We start from the raw sequence: 19,900 nt of genomic DNA, 5'->3' as shown, positions 1-19,900 counted from the left end.
CTTGTAGTGTTCTTTTATCTATACCCTTCACAAATATCCTTGCTACTGCTATGCCTGTTATTTTGTTAGCTTTCTGCTTCACGGTGGGCATACCTCTCAACCTCTTGGAGTGCAAATTCTGGACAAACCCCAAAATGATGGGAGAACAAATGGAGGGACAGATTTAACATATTGCTGTGGATTTCTGCATGCATCTGTACATTTTGCAGCTGTCCTGATGTGTTTGGGGTACTATGAGCATTCTCGATAATTTTAATTGCCAAACGGCAATTCTTGAGTGCAGGGGCATGTATATTGTGAGAGCTCTGCTCTCAGACACACCCCCTGCACTCGTCCATGGCTCCATGTTCGTTTAGGAGCACAGACAGCGCGCCTTCATAAATATGCATGGCACGCTGCCGTGCTGCACTTAAACGGTCATTTCCGTGCAGGAAAAACTTATTCCTGCACGGAAGATTAGTGAATGCTGGGGGCTGTGCTATATACATGCTAGTTATTGTCAGAATGACATTCATAAAGACTTTTTCTTCATGGAAACCACTGTATTGCATATTAACAAAGCCACTTCGCACAATAATTATTTTTGTTAAGCATAGATTATCTATGTGTAATATAGAGGATTATGATTGGGTTAACAATCATAACTGGCTTATTATTTGTTTAACATATGGATGCCGAGAAATTGACCTCAAGTACAAAGCTTGAGAACTGAATCTTGGTGTCAGTGGTGAGAACACATAATACAGTTTATGATCAGAAACCCGATCATGATGCTTTGTAATGCATGGAGCTTTATCTGCACCATTTACTACCAATTACAGAAAAAAGGGGGGTAAGTGTTTTACTGGCTTTGAAAGACAGTAAAACACTTAGTGAGTGTTGTCATATAGATAGCAGCAGACCAGGCCAGTCAACTAATTTCCTTAAGAATGGGTGGGGAAGGGTGGAGTTAAATTAAGAGAATCAGAGACAGTTTTTAAATATTGCTCTAATTTATTTCAAAAAGTTAATGGAGCAGAAGGTTTTGCATTAATATGCATTTTTTGAACAGTAAGAAGAGTGAAACTGAAATTCTGGCATATTTGACTGACTGTAATCCTCAATGAAACAAAGGTACTGGGGACAGTTGAAAAGGAAGGAAAATCCCTACCTGAATACCTGATCGCAACAGTATTAAAAAGGATGTGTAAAAATTGTTACAACCCCCTTCCTAAGTCCTATTACAATTTGATCTCTTGCAATAGGACTGCTTTACAAGTATATATTTTTCTGAAATTGTAGCATAATAACAGTGCTCCATACACTAAAAATATGTTATAGAAAGTGACTAGATTGTCACTGTAGTCATAGTCACTTATGACACAATACTTGTTCCTATTTATTTTTTATTTCCATTTTGGTTACTGGGAAAGTCAGACTGTGTAACAAGTAACTCTTTTCAGAGGAAACCCAAAGAAAAGCTCAGTTTTAATAATAATCATAACTTGCAATTCAAAACAATAGAGATTTTTCTCACAGATTCAAACATACGAAACAAAGTATTGCCTTTTGTCTTGAAGATATACATTACACTGAGTAAGTCCTACTGGTTAGATATTTTCTGAAATCGTTCAACATATTCTTACTGTAGTACTTGACTTTTTTCATTCCTTATTCAATCTAGTCTTAATCTAGTCCCTTGACTACAAATGCCACTGGTGATCTGTCATGGGGCATTATAGTCAAAAGACAGTGTCCTCCACAATGCTTCATCATTCATTACACAGAAGCAATTGTTAAACATCCATAAACTCCATTAACTTTTGAGTAACACACAGACTTGAAAAGCTAAAGTATTTTACTGTACAATTCTGTTTGAAGTTTAGTATCTCACTTGGCATATTAAGTTTGTTTGAATTAACGATTCTCAAAAGCAAAGCCTGTAGTGCCTGACAAATAATAAAATGTGGCTGTGTCTGACTACATTTGCGGGTGATTGCAAACTTGGAATCCTCATAAACTCCTCATCTTCAGAATCTCTAGGAGGGCCTGATATGCACCAGCAAATGGTGCCTGGACCATGGTCTTAAATTAAATAACAAGAAATGCAGTATTGTGTCTTTTGACAAATAAAGGCATTCATTCACTCACCACATAAGTGATATTACTTGGAAAAGTTAACTCAGTCATCAGCACCTGAGCATTTTCATTAATAATGAGCTATGATTTGATCACCATGCATCAAATGTAATTCAGAAATCCTTTTATCTGGACAAACTGATGGAACTTATCACCATCTCTCCTCGTCAGGCCCACTATAATGTGTAATACTCTCATTTGGAATGTACTTATCTATGCATATGACTCAGCTGGACAGACTACAGCATTTCCTCATCAGAACAGGCCCTGTTTCCTACAGCTTCTTGAGATGGTACCTCTGTCTGGCCTACAGAGCCTCAAAGGAGCAAGTCGTATGTGTCCTTGTGAAGGAACTCCCACAGAAGAGATCTAGATTTACACAAAAATATGAATAAGACCTACTAGTGAGATAGAAAGCCCACCCAGAGAATCTGTTGGATGTAAAACAAGGTGGCTGTCTGACCCTTTGTAAGCATAACCTGCACAAAAAGATTGGGAATCATAAATATACCCCATGTCTGGCTTCTCAAGCTCTCACTAATAGTGGTCAAATTTAAGTATTAAATACATCCTAGGTATGCCTGACAAGGTGAAGTGGGTTGTAACTGAGTATTAATTTTTAGATTGTGTATTTTATTATTAATAAATACCTTTCAAAATATACAAACAGAGACAATATGAGGAACTGGATATTAATTATTCTTGTCTATGAGTAATCATGTTTTGGGATCATATGGTTAGGCTGAAATGTTTGTTTGGATAGATAGCTTACTTTTAACCTATAAACCTATGAATGTATAAAAACTATGAGATCAGTGTTTTGAAAGATGTTAAGTAATACATTTTTATTTAGTTTAACAAGAGACTGCTGCTTACTCAGTTTATGTTCACTATGTTTTTTATAATGGTCTAATGGGCTTCATTTAGCTGTTAACAATAAAATAAAAATAAGCTATTTCATACTTGTGGAGAACAAGTATACATTTATATAAAAGGCAAAACAAAGTATTCTGTGTGATAAACTCAACAACTTGAAGAATAAACATGTGCATGTTAAACTGTGAACATCTAGATCTGCCCTTTTAAAGAACATATTTCCTATCACAAATGAGTCCTATTTTTTCAAATTTATTTATTTATTTATGTTTACTGATTTCATGGCTGCTACATTACTTGCATCTGTGAGAAAAAAATAAGAACTTGATTGAAATTAGGCAAGAAAATACATAACAGGAAACATTTTAAAGTGGTATTTTTTTACTAGATATTCTATAGTTAACACCAGGAGGTAATACAAATGCAAATAATTCATTGTAAACTGTAATGCCCCTGCTAAGTTTTTCCTCTGCCTTTGACAGTTCACAGAGTGCTGCAAGAAAGGTGCCAGTCTGTTCATCCAGGGGCCAGACACATGCTCGCTGCTTATACATGCTGCCAAGAATGGACACAGGGAAATTGTCAAATATATCTTGGACCATGGTGAGTTGCTGTTCAAAATGCAGAGGGTGTCACACACCAGACACTGTACCCATTGAATTGGCAAGCCTGTTTTCAGGAAACAAAGGACTCAAACTGTTAGGTTTCCGAAATGTTTATGAGTGCTTTATACAAAGATTAGCTACACAGCTATTATGGTACAGGAATTGGAAATTCCTTCCCACACACAAACGCATGCTTAACAACAGGTTGAGGTAATAAGGAAGATGTATAGATTGAATTATTGTCTGCTGTATGTTTGCAACTCCCACAGACAAGCAAATTGAAAAGTTGAGATAAAGAGATGGAGACAGTGCGTAAAGCTAAATTATTCATGTGGAATTAAAAGCTTGGCTAGCCCCCAGCCATGCATTGGAATTTTCTAAATGGCTTATTTTAAATTGGTACAAATGCTTCTATGCATTTGTATTACAACTTATAGTATAACCCAAGTATTTTTCATTTTTATTTACTGATTTTAATGGGTGACTCTGGCATATTATGTGAAGAAAGAAATGTACATTTTGCTATATATTCAGCATATCATCTACATGTATGTTGCATAGAAATGCCTGTCAAACACATCTAATGACCAGTAAAAATAAAACATGTATTATAATAATAATTATTATTGTTATATCTGAATGCAAAAATGATAATATTTATGGACTAGATTTCAAGGTGACGTATGAAGTAATCACTTTTAGGACACATGGCTTCAAATACTTACAGTGGTATTAGGGCTATTTGTTGCACAATATTATGGATCGCATTTTTTTTTTCTGTCCATGAGCCTCACTAGCACTCAAACATCCATGTTGCTTACTTTATAAACTAGTTTATTCACTGGGAGACAAAACATATATCCTGCTTCTGAGAATTGTATGTAGGAGGGTTACTTTAAGTTGACCATTCTTTTTTTCATGCCCATGTTGACCATAAGCAATGGTATGAGACACATGCATTTGAAATTCATGTTTCATGCTTTCAGAGGAAGCATCCTCACAATGGCTCTGCCCTTAGGAAAGGGGAGGAGTCTGCATTGAAACACTCTAAGCATGTGCAGCCTATCCCACATCTCCATTGCTCACGGCAGCAGGGCTTTTCTTCACTATACTTCTGTCTTTTATGGTAAATTTTGCCAGTATCTGGGCTGCTAATCCAGTTGGGTTATCATAGTGTTATCCCTCTTCTGCGATAGAGCTGATTTAGATTGCTGTATAATTTTGTCTCATTCTTTCATTGAACATTTTAAGTTATTTCAGCGTACCATATTTGTAGTCTGTGTTTAAAGCCATATCCCATGTTGTTTCTGTAAACTAACACATACTTTCATTTCATTCAATTGTGTTATTATATATACAGACTTGAAAATATATGAAACTGTTGAAGCATTTGCTTGAGGCAAACAAGTATACCACCACATGCAGCCAGTATGTATAAACTAAAGGTGAATCATTCATCATTTCCATTCGGCATTGTAGCTGGACTGCCATGTCATTAATCAAAACATTAGCTGTAAGAAGATCAATGATGGAACTTGTGTCCTTGATTTTAATTGTGTGGTTTACATAACCTGCTGACTAAACCTTACTTTTCTAGGTTGGTTATTGACTTCTTAGAAGTTAGCTCTCATGTTATTTGTGAGTTGTTGGTTCTACTATGAAACTTGAAGAATCTTACATCTATTTTTAAGTCAGCCTTGGCTATCCTGTTCGCAGGGAAATATCTTTAGATTTTAAAACTTTTGATGAGTGCAGATGCACCTTGAACCTTCCATTTGGTGACAGGGTTATCAAGAAGTTGATAGAACACAACCAGCAATGCCCAGACTGGAGATAAAAATGTTTTAACACTGAGAAAGTGCATAGTGACCATCATGTCCAAAACACTTATTGGTATTTTGTTTAATAAATTTCTTTCATTTTCAATTTCTTTCATTTTATCTGCAATTTGCTCTTTGGTAAATCATCTTTTGCAGGTAGATTTGTTTTGGAACTACTTTGTGAAGCACCTTGAGGAGGTTTTCAGACTACAAGTTTTTCCCAGCTTGAATAATTATCTTAAGTGTTTTTTCTAAGTATTTTAGTCTAGGTATCTGTCTTGAGAACAGTCATCAATCTATAAGAAATAAGCATTGCTACTCTGATTGCTTCAAAATGTGACTTTTTGCACTGTTGATCACTATATCCAGTTGTAATGGATTCAGTTTTACTGTGGCCTGTCTTCTGATATCCCTGGTTGACTAACTTTTTCCTCTTGGGAAACTTAGGGAGAACAATATCTGCTAACATCTCATTTTCATAATAATCACTTATCTATGTGGTATCACCAGATTTAATTTTGAATCTTTTGCTTTTTCATCATCTATCTTTATATATATATATATATATATATATATATATATATATATATATATATATATATGTGTGTGTGTGTGTGTGTGTGTGTGTGTGTGTGTGTTATTTCTGTGCCTCTGTGCCAGTTGATATGTGTCTAAGAAACTATATTTGTAAATTTTCAAGCTGCAAAAAATTTTGAATGAAACTGGAAACACAATTTTTATTGGAAACATGAGCAAGGGCAAAATTCCACATAAAATTCAGTTGTACATTTCCACTATATATAGTCTATAAACTGTCAATAATCTCTTTCTCCAATCCCTATTTGCTAAGATAACCAACACAGCATATTTACATGCATTTTTGAGTCTTACGTCTGATTTTAAATGTATTAGATTACTGCCACACATATACTACATTGAATTCTCTTGGAGAAGAGAAGAGGGGAAAATGTAACTTTAGCTGGTTTGGGCATCAAGTTCAGCATTAAATGTGTCAAGTTTTGCTTGCTCTTTGTTTATTTGCTGTTGTTCTATGTTTCTGGTTAATGTTCATTGTAATCACAGACTCAAAACATCTGGTGGGGTCATATGGCAGTCTGATTCCTATACTGTGAATTGTTTATATTAACCAATGATACATTTTAAACCATCTTTTAAGCCAGTTAAACTGGATGCCTGTCTAATTCCAAGTGGGAGTTTATTTCTAGGACCTGACACACGTTTATGAAAAAAAAGTTTCCTTTAAGAGTTGTGTTATACTTCTGTACCCTAACTAAACAGTCTCTGCTTCGTGTGGCATGACCCATATAATTTACCAATGAGCCACAACCTGTGATTTGTTGTTGAAACTAAGTATGTGAGGATTAAGTCTGTAAAAAGCTGAGTACACCTGAAACATCCAAAGATATTCTCTAAAATGCAGGGTTGTTGTCATTCTTGATTTTCCTTGTTAAAAAAAAACAACAAAAAACTATGTAACATCTCTAACATAACTGTCTCAGGTTTGCTGTATCAGAGCAAAAATTGGAATAAATTCTAAATGATGTCTAATCAAAGACTTGGGTATGACTGCAAGTGATCATGAGGAAATGTTTCTTAATTATTGCATAGCAGTTCTCTCAAGTTAAAATTTACATTGCTGTTAAATGCTAAATGTCTATGCAATCTCTAAGATCTTTGCTGCTGTTTGGACTGGGCACAATCTGTCTACTCTTGACTGAGTAGCGATATTGTAGGCTGTTTTTTTCCCCCAAAATGTACCATACTATATTTTTACTATTGATGGAAATCTTGTTTATCTAAGCCAAAATGTGTAGCATGTCTAAATATTTTGTGTAGATCAATCACTGAATTTAACAAGTGCTGCGGTGGTGGTGCTGCGGTAGCATTGTCGCCTCACAGTTAGACGTTGCCCGTTCGATTCTCAGTTAGAGCATCTTCTGTGTAGCGACATGCATGAATGGGCGTTCCTTCATTGAAGGTTGTACGTTAGGCCCGGCAAGCAAGTAAATCATCTATAAATGCTTAAACTTTGATGACTCTGTCTTTCTCATATTTTCCATACTTTTTCATTCTGCTAAAGTTATTGAAACACTAACATACGTAACATATTCAGCTTCTCCCTATATCAATCAATCTCCTTTATCACTCCATTACCTGGAACAGCATACCTCATGAAATCTGGGCTTTTTATTCCCCGACTTCATTTATAAAATGGTTTAGACATTATTTAACTAACTTCTCCCATTGCTATGACCTGTGCATGGCCAGCTAAATCCTTCCTTATTTTGATGATGGTCAATCACTTTATTTAGTCCCTATAGATTTCATGACAGATGGTATGTTAATCCAGTTCTGTTATTTTCAACTTTCCTCTATTTTCACTATTATTCCCACTGCCTCTGTTGAGCCAACTCAACCCACAGCACATCTCTCCTCACTTAAATTTAGCCTTTTATACATATCACCTAACTTGGCCTCCTATTTTACTCTTGCCTTTTCACGTTTGCATATCTGCTTCCTAAAAAGGTGAGTTATGTTATAACTCTGCATATAGACTTCCAGTTACAGGCAATTGCAAATGTATTTTCTAAACATTTATGTCTACTACAGTATTTTGCACTATAATGCATATTGTCTTGATTGTTTTATTATTTGTTATACTAGTCAGCTAAAGCCCCAATCTTACTTTACTCATGTATGCTAACCCAAACCCTGACCAAGCCTCAACCCTGACTCTGTGTATTAAATTACAAAACCTCTTTTCCTAACAGTACCATATTACAAGATACTTGGACACAGCTACAAACAACATCATATATGCACAACACTAAAGTTTCTTAGGCCAAACTCTCTCCCTAACACACACACACACACACACACACACACACACACACACACACACACACACACACACACACACACACACACACACACACACACACAAACACACAAAAAACTAAACACACATAACTTTAAATCTGTTCCCATACTATAACTCTAACCAGTGGGCATTTGCACATATAGTGTCATCTAAAAAGACAGCAAATGAAGCCTTTACACCAAAGGTTCAGAAATCAAAATCCAAAAATGCAAAAAGGAGGAAAATCTGAACCACCAAGCTGTAAAACACGTAATTTAATAAAATAAATACAGAGTAAGCACTTTCAGGTTACACGCCCTTCTTCAGACAAATCACAACATGATAAAACATCACATTTAAAATATCAAATGACCAATGAAATTCAGTAATGAATCTGCCTCATCTTTAAGGCGGGCTTTTTCGGGATTACACCATTCATGCCTGGGGGGGTCTATGTGCTGCCAGTTCAACTATCCATTTAGACTCATGGTATTCAATTAAATTACATAAATCCCACCCTCTCCTGGTAACATTCACTATCTGTAGTACCATGAAATCAAAGATGTGTGTGCTGTTACTACTGACATGTGGTATAAAGCATTACGTTCATTACCAGAGCATATAGCAAACATATATTGTAAAATCCTATTCTTCAATTTACAATTAGTCTTGTTCCAAGTATGGATGGTATTGTAATTAAAAAGAGACTGCTTTTTAAAGAATCTGTTTTTAATTTGAAATAGATCCTGCCAAGGCTTTTGACACCATCCCCCACTCTGGAATTATAGATAAACTCACTAAACTAGGTATAAATCCCTATGTCACAAGATGGGTTGCCACCTGGCTCACTGACAGAACCCTCACTGTGAAAGTAGCAGACTCCAAATTCGACTTCAGACCAGTGACAAGTGGAGTACCACAGGGTTCAGTCCTGGGTCCTCTCCTGTTTGGTATCTACTTCTCTGAACTACAGGCTAACACAAAGGTCTTTGGCTAACGAAGTTCACAGATGACTGCAAACTAGGAGCCATAATCAAAACTCCTAATGATGTGGACATCCTACAAAAGGGTCTCACTGAGACAGATGCCTGGTGTCAAAGCCATGGCCTCAAGCTCAGTGCCAAAAAGTGCATTGTCATCCCCTTTAGTAAAAACTCTGTACCCATGAACTACAACATAGGCGATAGTATACTTAACACCGAAAGTGTGATAAGAGACCTTGGGACACAGGTGGATAGTAGTCTCTCCTTTGATAATCACATCACTACAGTAGTCAGGAAATCCTTCTACATGGCACACCTCATCACAAAAGGTTTCTCATCCAGAAAAAAAGAGGTCATTGTTCCCCTCTACTCATCACTCATTAGATCCATTATAGAGTACAACGCCCCTTTTGGTATGTACTTCACAAGACATCTACAATAACTGGAAAGGCCGCAGAAATACCTCACAAAGTGGATTATCGGCCTCAAACAGATGCCCTACGCAGACCATCTCAAAAAACTCCAGCTTTACTCTGTCGCATATTGCCTACTCAGAGGTGATCTCTGCCTAACATACAAAGCTATGTCAAACCCAGAGCTGTTGGACATGCTCCACTTAAAGAAATCCCAATCCCTCCAAGCTACACGCTCTAGGGACCTACACCTTGTCACCACAATGAACAGAACATGCCAGAGGGATAGATTCCTGTCCCAGAGACTTCCCATACTCTGAAATAAACTACTTATCTATATCAAACAAAGCTCCTCATTAGCACTCTTCAAGAAAAATCTTGATGATTGGATGGGAAATAGGAAATTCACCCTGGGGATCACCTCTGTGGCTCTGCTCGACAGTGGTACAGGAAAATAATTTTCTTGTGTGGCAAAACCCAGGGTATCTTTTTTGGCTGGGCTTCTATAGGCCCCAGGGCCGATAGCCTAGTACCTACCTACCTATATGCTACACTGACCCCTAGTGGTTGAAACATTGAATGCAATTGAAAATTGTTGATATAACACTATAAGTATTCAGTTACTTGATTATCTAATTGTTTAATGGTGTTGAATGTATTTAGGGAGTGGTATATAAGATCTTGATTTTTTTTTTATGTTTATACTCCCTGAAGGCAGTTGTTTGCCAAGGCACCAGAATGCTTTTTGAATAAATTTACAATTCATTTTTTGTTTTTTTATATATCAACATTGGTTCGTTGGTGCCTGGATTTATATATAATAATTAACTATACCTTTAAGATGTGCACATCTGGCTTCTATAATCTATATTTATTCTTTCATTGCAGTTAATCCTAAAAGGCAGCTCTATTATCTATTTTTATTCCATGATTATCAATATTTGTAACAGTTGTTTATCTTGGCAGTAAGGTATGGGACATCCACTGGTTGCACTGAGATGGCCATAATCAATCACTCGGGACTTTGACTAATGACTTTCATTGGCCGATAACTTCCTTGAACTCAACCTATGATAGAGAGGAATTAATTTCTATAACCAGTAGCAGTTCAGGTCTTCTTCTGCACTTTTCTATAATGGAAAATAATCACTCAAGTTTTGATAAGACTTGTAAAAAAGCACAGCATTTTCATTTTATGATTTATTTCACAGTGCCTATCTGCCTACATTTGATTTTCAATATAGAATACCTTCCAGGGAAAAGAAAGCTTCATTTTAGAGTTTTTGTAACCTATTTTTTAACCTACTTTTTGCTTTAAAGCTTTGCTTTTAAGAAATCATGAACTACAACTACACTGACAACACAACCTTGGAGCAGTTGATTTTCTCTGCAGGTTGCTTAACCTTTTTCATTGAAATTACTTGCAGCTACTGGAGCTCCTCTCCCAGTCCAAAGTTTTTTGCTTGGGTTTGGCTAGCACATATAACCTCTCTATATATGGTTACCTAAGAAAAGATCGAGCAGCTAAAATATCGAACACCATATGGTCGAGCCCATATGGTTGATATTTCAGATGATCGATCACTTTAAAGTATTAAAAAAACAAAAAAAAAAACAAACAAAAAGACATTACTGTGGGGGGCAAGCCCCCCTGCACCACCACCCCTCCCTACTTAAATATATCAACTCCAAGATCATGCTACAGCAGGGAATAGGAATACTTCCCATTCCATGCTGTATTGTCGTTGTAGCGCGATCTCGGAATTGGTATATTTAAGTAGGGGGGTGGGGGGTGCAGGGGGGCTTGCCCCCCCTGCAGTAGCATCTTTCTGTTTGTTGTTTTTTTTTGTTTTTTTAATAATTTAAAGTGAATGATCATCTGAAATATCAACCATATGGTCTCAACCATATGGTGTTCGATATTTCAGCTGCTCAATCTTTTCCTAGGTAACCTTGTGCCTTCACCTGTCTTTTACCTGAGTATTTCAATCATGTTATAGCTGAAAATGAAAACCATTGTGGTGTAGTCCCAAAATCATGATATAGATTAAGGTTTGACCCTCCCTTTTCTTCTTGTTTACCAATTACAACAATATGGTTAATTGACGGCTGCCTTAACTACCCAAAGTGATTAATTCACATCTAGTATATTTTTTTGTATCAGCTGCCATGTTTTCATCTACAGAATCATGGTAAAGTTTAGAGAAGAGGCATGCACATAGATGTTTTAGATTAAGGTAGGGGTTATGCCTTGTTCTACTTTCTTGCAAAGTAAAGGGGACATGTTTTTCCTCTTCTTAGCATGCCTGGAGAGATTAGCACCGTTGAGACCCACAGTAGCTACAGGATTAGAAGAACATCAACAATCACCATGTTTAACTTCTCAACTACTGTGAAGTAAAAGGATGATAATAAATTTGTTGTGATGATGTATTATCCATTAGAGTGGAATTTCACTTTTTACAGCTTGCAGAAAACTTGGAAGAGGCAACATATACAGGGTACTGATGTAGGTTCCTCCCGTATCTTCACTTAAGATGTTGAAGAACTTTCAGGCTAGATTGCTTGAGGTGTGTAACTATAATTTTTTCAAAGAGATGGTTCTTGTCCTTTGTTTTTCCTGAATCCAAATGACAGATTATGTGGTCTGAATTATTCCTTACTGGCTTTACATGGAACACCCTAAAGTTGTATTTTCTAAATGGGTTATTATTTGTTTATCTCAGAGCCAGATAGCAAGAATATGTAAAAGATATAAGATCTTCCTTTACTTTCAGGATGCTTACGTGGATGAAACAATCACTTCCTGACTAGTTGTAATTTACATATATAACTATTACAAAGTTATCCAAACTAATTATTGCGAGAGTGTAGCTAGCTATTTTTGTGCCCAATGTCATCCCTCCCCATGAAAAAACTTCTTCTCTGAAACTGAAGGTCAAGAAAAAAAAACTCTTTTCTTCTTTTTAACTGTATTAAAACAGTTTGCACCACATACACAGAGTACTTCTGCACCATTGCAATACTGTATTTATTTCTAAATGCCGGTATGCAATGAACAGATATTGAGATTGGATGATCTTGTCACCTAATACTTTGGAACCAGGATGGCACTCCCCTTTTCCACACCCTACCTAAGCTACTGAATTATGAATGTATCCATCCTCATGATTGTTGAGCTAAGATGAATAGCTCACTTTTTCCTTTGGGAAATTTATTAAACCTGCCATTTTACATGGCTGATAGACTTGGTAGCTAGTTTCCCAAAGTAGAGAGATTTGTTCTGTATTTCTACTGGGTTAATGATTGAAAAACTTTGAATAAAGTGCAAAATTTCTAATTTTCATGGATATAGGTAGCTATAGTAGGTATAAAATGCAATATGGTTCTCAGGGTCTGAGACTACCTCCTCTTCAGCATGGTATCCATTCATTCTCCACTCTGGACTTGATTTGGTGCTGTGCAAGTAACAGTTGCTTGTGTGCAATGTTTAGTGTCTGGAACTGCTGAAAATTGCCCTTTGATGATAGTAAGTCTGTACTCTCTTGATTTCCTTTAACTGATCTTGCCTGGGTGACATACTTATTCCAAAAACAAACGTTAGGGGCCACGTGCATTTGGAAATGAATAGCTATTATTAGAGTAATCTTCTTTTATATTTTTTATAGTTGAATTAACTTCAAACTGATACACCTAGATGCATATACATAGAACTAGTACTAATAGTCCATTACGATAGAAATAATAGATTCTGATGATTGTTGATTAAATCTGAATGCACAGCATTCTTTAACTCTACTGAAGTCAAGTTATACATTTGCTTCAGAATTTGAAGCCTCTTGTTCAGCTTACTCATATGTGTTACCCTGACCCTAAGACTTCCATTGCCCCTAACCCTAACCCTACACATTACACCCTTTCCTCAACAGTACCAGTACCAAGATGACAATTGACCTTGATTTTGTAGTAAGTGTGGATGTTATAGAGCATTTTTAGTTGGCCAGAATTATTAAATAGTTTGTAATTCGGTGTGAATGTTCAGTGTTGTGTGCTTTCAGTGTTTTTTATAAATGTCTTGTGAATCGATATTTTGAGCTTTAGATATTTCATGACATAATCATGTATACATATATGAGTGTATGAATGTTACACACACACACACACACACACACACACACACACACACACACACACACACACACACACACACACACACACACATTCACAAAAGCTCCCTGGTGTCTAGTGCTCCCCTTTCCAGTATTTAAGTATTTACTTGTTAGTTAAAGGAAGTTTAGGTATGGCAATCACCCCCACAAATACACATTCACAGTCATACACACACACACACACACACACACACACACACACACACACACACACACACACACACACACACACACACACACACATTCACAAAAGCTCCCTGGTGTCGAGTGCTCCCCTTTTCAGTATTTCAGTATTTACTTGTTAGTTAAGGGAAGTTTAGGTATGGCAATCACCCCCACAAATATACATTCACACAGTCATACACACACACACACACACACACACACACACACACACACACACACACACACACACACACACACACACTCATATACACACTTAACCTGAGAAAATATCACTATTGAATGCAGTTTGAATCGTATATTAATTATGCATGCCGGTGTAGTTGGATTTAAACAAGGCATTTTTTTATTTTGTTTATTTGTTTCTAGGCCAAAATCTTGTATATGGCAAAAATCACTTGTTTCTTTCATGACCTTTTTTCCTCATGGATTAAAACATGCTCTAGAAAAAAATGCAAAAAATACTAGAAGAAAGAATTGTAACAATGAAGTACAGATGCCTGTGATGGTAAACAATATTGCGAGTGACACTTAAAAGTCTTTTTCTTTCATTTGTTTCATTCCCCTCACTCTGGGTGTGTTATATGGTTGTCTTTTGCAAAACAACAGCTAGGAATGCCAGCATCTTAAAATTGTTTTTGGTAGATTTTTTTTTTCTCATAAATATTAGTAGGAATAGGTGGGAGATATGCAAAGGTAACAATGTGGCAGCAGGTGACACATTCCTGACAAAGCAGAATGTTAATAGGCCTTCAAGAGGCATGGTTGAGCAGTTTGTTGGAGTAACCATGCATGAGCCTCAATCCTTTGGGGTGTCTCTCTTTTGTTTAGCTGATGATTAGTTCAGTCTAAAGCAACAAGACATGTCTGTGTTGTTTTAATATTATGTTGACCACATGCTATTAATCACTCAGTTTTACAAGACCTCATTGTATGTCAATATCCAAACACTAACCTGATTAAAAAAAAAAAAAAAACAGTATTTGGAACTCACTGTTACTCCATTAAAACCTTTTCACCCCTGCACGTCATAACATGTGGATAAATGTGTACATATCCGTCAAATTTTTACTTGTTCCCCTAGTCAAGGATCACAGATCACATCAGAAATTTCTGAATGCACCATATCTGTTCTTTTACAAGATGCATCGGTGGGGGGGGGGGGGTCTTCAAAGAGCTGCAATGTTAGAAGGAGTGAGTAAGTGATCAATTTTCAAAAGGATTTTTAGATCACCTTCCCAGAAGAACCCAATGTATGGATTCTAGACCACGGGGCATTATTAAGTCTGGATTACTATTTGTGCAATGTGCATATTCAATGAATTTTGAACTGGTTACACAATTCAGCTTAAGAATTTTTATTATATAGTAGTGCTGGCACAGGATTAGATTGATGTGAAAATATATTTTACACTATTACTTTTCCTAAAGATAACTTGATGACACTTGAGACAGGCTTCTGATTACATGCTAAGAGTATGCAGCGAGTTATGAAATATAGTTTTTAATATGACAGGGACTAATTATAGCAAAGTACTGCCTTCATGCAGCCCAAGTTCTTTATACTCCCCCTGCCATGTTATTACCTACTGCCAATCACTGCAGCCTATGACTTTGCTTCAGTATATTTAGCTGGCATTCAAAATCCTTAATATTTTACTGCTTCTATTTGGTTCAATGAACACTTCAAATTATCGTATTTTGATGACTGCATTTCAAACAAGTAATATTTAAGTATTAACTGAAGCTGTGTGCCATGTTTTGTTGAGTCACTGTATAACCAAACAAATATTTATCCTGTTTTGATGTTTCCTGTCTATCTTTTATTAGATTTGCTTTTATTGCAACTGTTCTAGTAAGAGTGTGGAAGCAGAATAATTGTTTTTCTGAGAATGTAAAATGAGTCAGATTCAACCCTGCTTACAATACAACAAATAACTGTGGTATCTCAATGATGAGCATTGCAACCACACAAAACCATGGCATTTTTAAGATTATAAAGAAGTGCCATCTGTTTTTATATAAGCTTAACTACAATTACAAATATATATATATATATATATATATATATATATATATATATATATCAACATGCAAAGCATATTAAAAATGTCAATGTATTATAGCTGATACTTTTCAAACACCCAATTTCAATAAACCAAATATTATATGACAAACTTGCTGCTTAGAAATCAGATAATTCATTAGACATATAACTTCAGTATAACATTCCCCAAAAGAACTTTATCGTGTAATATAAAATAGAAGAGCTGCCTAGTAAATGTCATAAGAAATCTGCATTTTGGATTTTAATAAATGAGAGTTACAGGATGTCTAGCTATGATGCAAAAAAAAAAAAAAAAAAAAAAAAAAAGCATATCTTCAAAGTCCATATAACATATCACATATATTCTGAAGGGAAATGAAATGGAACTCAAAATATATCCAGTAAAGTATATGGGGGTGGAAGCCAGAAGAAAGTCAATGCCTTGCAGGAGTAACAAACAAAATCATCACTGGTGTCAAGCTCCTATTTCCTGAGAAATTTAGCACTATTGGAGTTGTCATTAATAACAGGTTTATTTACAGTGCGTAATTTTGTTCTTTGTCTAAACAGAGTAGCACAGACTATTTTAATAATGATTTTATCAATGCCAGAGTCCTTATTCTCTTTTTTTAGTTATGTTCAAGAGACTTTGGAAGCTAATAGTATTTTACATTCTCACAATGAGGTAGCAAATACTTTCTGTGACTGATTTTACTGTATCGTTAAAATAGGCTTTTGTTGTTTATGTCACTATAATAAAAAGGCCTTGGATTTCTATTTTATGGGAAAATTGTTTCTTGCTTTTTCCCTGAGAACCTTTAACAAATGTCCACATATTTTCATTTAATATTTCATTAATTCTGTTAGTAATATACTTTTATTATCTCTAATTCACCACAAATAATACATCTGCATTTGGAGTTTTGCTATTTTTAGACATTATGCTTTACACATGAGCTGATGCTAGATAGTTTTAACTTATTCTGTTCTTTAGTTTTTAAACACATTAGGTATGTTTCTAACATATACCCTTGTCACAGACTTAACTTATGAATTGTTTTATGTCTGGCAGTACAGCAGCATCATTTATATGAATGTCATTCACTCTGTCAACAAACTGAACACATGACACCGTGAATAATGCTGTATATAATTTAGTGTTCCTTTCATTGAATTAATTTACTCTGAAGATCACCTGAGCCGAACAAACCCTTGTTGTGGCTACCAAACCTGGTGGTGCTGAGAAAGTCAACAGCCAGGACTAAAGAAACAAACATCAAGAAGGATAAGCCAGGTGGAAAGTGATATCTCAATAGAAACAAGCAGATAAGTGGAAAGTGATATTCCAACAGAAGGAGATCATATAAAGTAATGTGAGTATATTGGCTAGTAGGGTACAAGCACACAAAGAATATAAAAAGAAACCTACATGTTCCTCTTTGGGTTCCCTTTTGAAATGTCAGCAGTCAAAATTCGAGTGCTGAAAAACAAAAAATAAAAATAATAAAGGCAGAAAATCCAGATAAGAGCAAATCTTAAAAATCTAACTTCTTCTTAAAATTTATTTTTCGGGGAGGGCGGACGGGCAAATTCCCCTGCAACCCCCCCCCCCCATGTGGGGGACAAGCCTTCCACACTCCATAAACTTATATATACCAACTCCAATATTGTCATACCTTGGAGCAAAGGGAATATTCTGAAAAATGGCACCTTGGACTTGGTATATACAAATCTGATCTTTTAGTCATTAGGTCTTTGCATTTCAAGACTCGCACCAGAGGGTCCTGACAATCAAATGGTTACCTCTTCAAAGTCTACTCATAATCATCAGAAAAACATCAGTTTTGTTGATCAGACTTTTATTTAGATGAGTACTTTTATCATTACATCAACTTCATCAGCCCAAGGGAATAGTTATGGTTCCCCATCCACTGATCCATGTTTCAATTGAATGAGTGTAGGGATGAACTCTGCTTCACATGATGGGAAGTCTGTTCCAGAAAAGTGGAAGCCTCTGTCCCTCCAGCATGTCCTATTTATGTTGCAGGCAATGTTTAGTTCCCTGGATAGAGACTTCTTACTGACATTTGTTTTACAGATGCACAACAGGTCCATTAGGGCTGGATCAGAGGATGCTTTGTAGGCCAGTCATTTTTGCCTGTCAGCAGTCTATATGAAAATGAGTGTATATGTGGATAAGACTTAGAAGTTGTCTGCATAGTACTTGCTTTCCATGCCATGCATTATTTTTGTGAGGAATCTCTGAGGACACTCCAGTTGTTGCATATTCCTAGCCATGTACCTACTGAAGGGGTCATTGTCCTCAGTGACTAGTCTTATGAGAACAAAGTACAATGGATGATGGCATGTTTGCATCTAGATGCCATACCTCTGCTTATAAGCTGTGCAGAATGTAGAATGATTTCTTCACTACAATAGACACATGATGGTCAAATGCCAAATCACTGTATCCTTGCTTTCCCCAAGTCCGTGACTACTGAGTCTTCTGTTAGGGGTATATTGCCAATGTAGTAGTTTGCTGAGGTGGCTGTCTTTCTGAAAGATACTATCCTACACTTTTTGGCATTGAGTTTTAGACAATGACTCTGGCAACAGTCATTAGTCTGTGTCAGGCCTTCTTGGGGGGATTCAGTGACTCCACTCAGTTTGCAATCATCTGGAATTTGCTCAGACATATTTCTTTGATGTTAGCCTTGACCTCTGAGAAATAGATGCCAAACAGGAGCAGCCCAAGCACTGTTTCCTGAGACACTCTACTAGTAACCATCCAATTTGCAGAAGTAGGCGCCTCTATTCTAACTGCGTGGTTCCTACCTATAAGCTAGCTGGCTGTCCAGTGGATGATGCAGAGGTATATAACTTGTTTAGTGAACTTTTCTACAATACCCATGTGAGGTACTGTTACAAATGCCTTGACCAGGTTGAGATAGTCAGTATGAACCATTTTGCTCTCATGCATTGTTTGGTGATCTTCTCAAAGCAGTCCAGCAGGATGAGTAAGCAAGACCTGCTCTTGAAAATCCCAAAATGATTTGGGTCCTGTGTTTGTAGGTTACCTATGTTGTCATTTAGGATAACCAAGATTATTTTCTTCATAGCTTTGCCTATCAGACTAGTCAGGAGGCTTATAAGTCAATAATTCCCTACATCTGTGAATGGCACACCCTAATGCAGCAGGATAATCATTGCAAACCTCCATTCATTTGATATCAATTTTGTTTGGAGGCTGCAGTTAAACAGTAATTCTATTGATCCCAAAAGTTAATGCTATTAAGGAGATATCCTGGGATATTATCTGGACAAATTGAAGCAGTGTTCTAGACCTCGGAGAGCACCTTGAGTACCTGCTTCTGAGTGATAGTTATGGGATTAATGGATGTGGGTATTTTCTGTGGGGCATCTGGTGGGGGAAAGAGGGATAAAATTGGAACTAAATTTGTGTTGGCCAGGAGGTTTGCTATATCATCTCCTCCATATAGGTGACACTATTTAAAGTTAATTTTGGATATTGCAGTGTGTGTTGCCTTTGAGTTTATAGGCATAGCTGAAAAGAGCTTTGTGATTCCCTTGGACTGGGAGACAAATTTCACCTCAAATCTGGCTTTGGTAAACTTGATTAGGCCCCTGAATTGCTTGGTTAGGTTGTTGGGGGATTCTGTATATTTTTGGGCTTGTACTGCCTACTTTTTGTCATTAATTTCTTGCCTTTGTTATACAAATTTGTGTTGTCATGATTCCAACAAGGGTGGCTTGTTTTTTAAGTTGATCTTATGCTTAATCCTGG

The 19,900-nt window shown here is 36.4% G+C and overlaps 1 protein-coding gene across 3 annotated transcripts in view; it reads left to right on the top strand.

The window, feature by feature from the left end:
• Nucleotides 1-19,900, top strand: part of DGKI (diacylglycerol kinase iota) — a 5,490,864-nt gene that overhangs the window by 5,255,904 nt on the left and 215,060 nt on the right. For all 3 annotated transcript variants that reach the window (XM_044088223.1, XM_044088222.1, XM_044088221.1), the window contains one exon: nt 3,477-3,597. In XM_044088223.1, coding sequence (XP_043944158.1) covers nt 3,477-3,597 — 121 coding nt within the window. The remainder of the gene's footprint in view (nt 1-3,476; nt 3,598-19,900) is intronic.

This window comes from Protopterus annectens, chromosome 11.part0 (assembly GCF_019279795.1).
Source record: "Protopterus annectens isolate FY-2018-M chromosome 11.part0, PAN1.0, whole genome shotgun sequence".
Lineage (NCBI taxonomy): Eukaryota > Metazoa > Chordata > Ceratodontiformes > Protopteridae > Protopterus > Protopterus annectens.
Note: the sequence above shows the minus strand (reverse complement) of the source record. Positions and strands in the feature narration are given on the sequence as shown.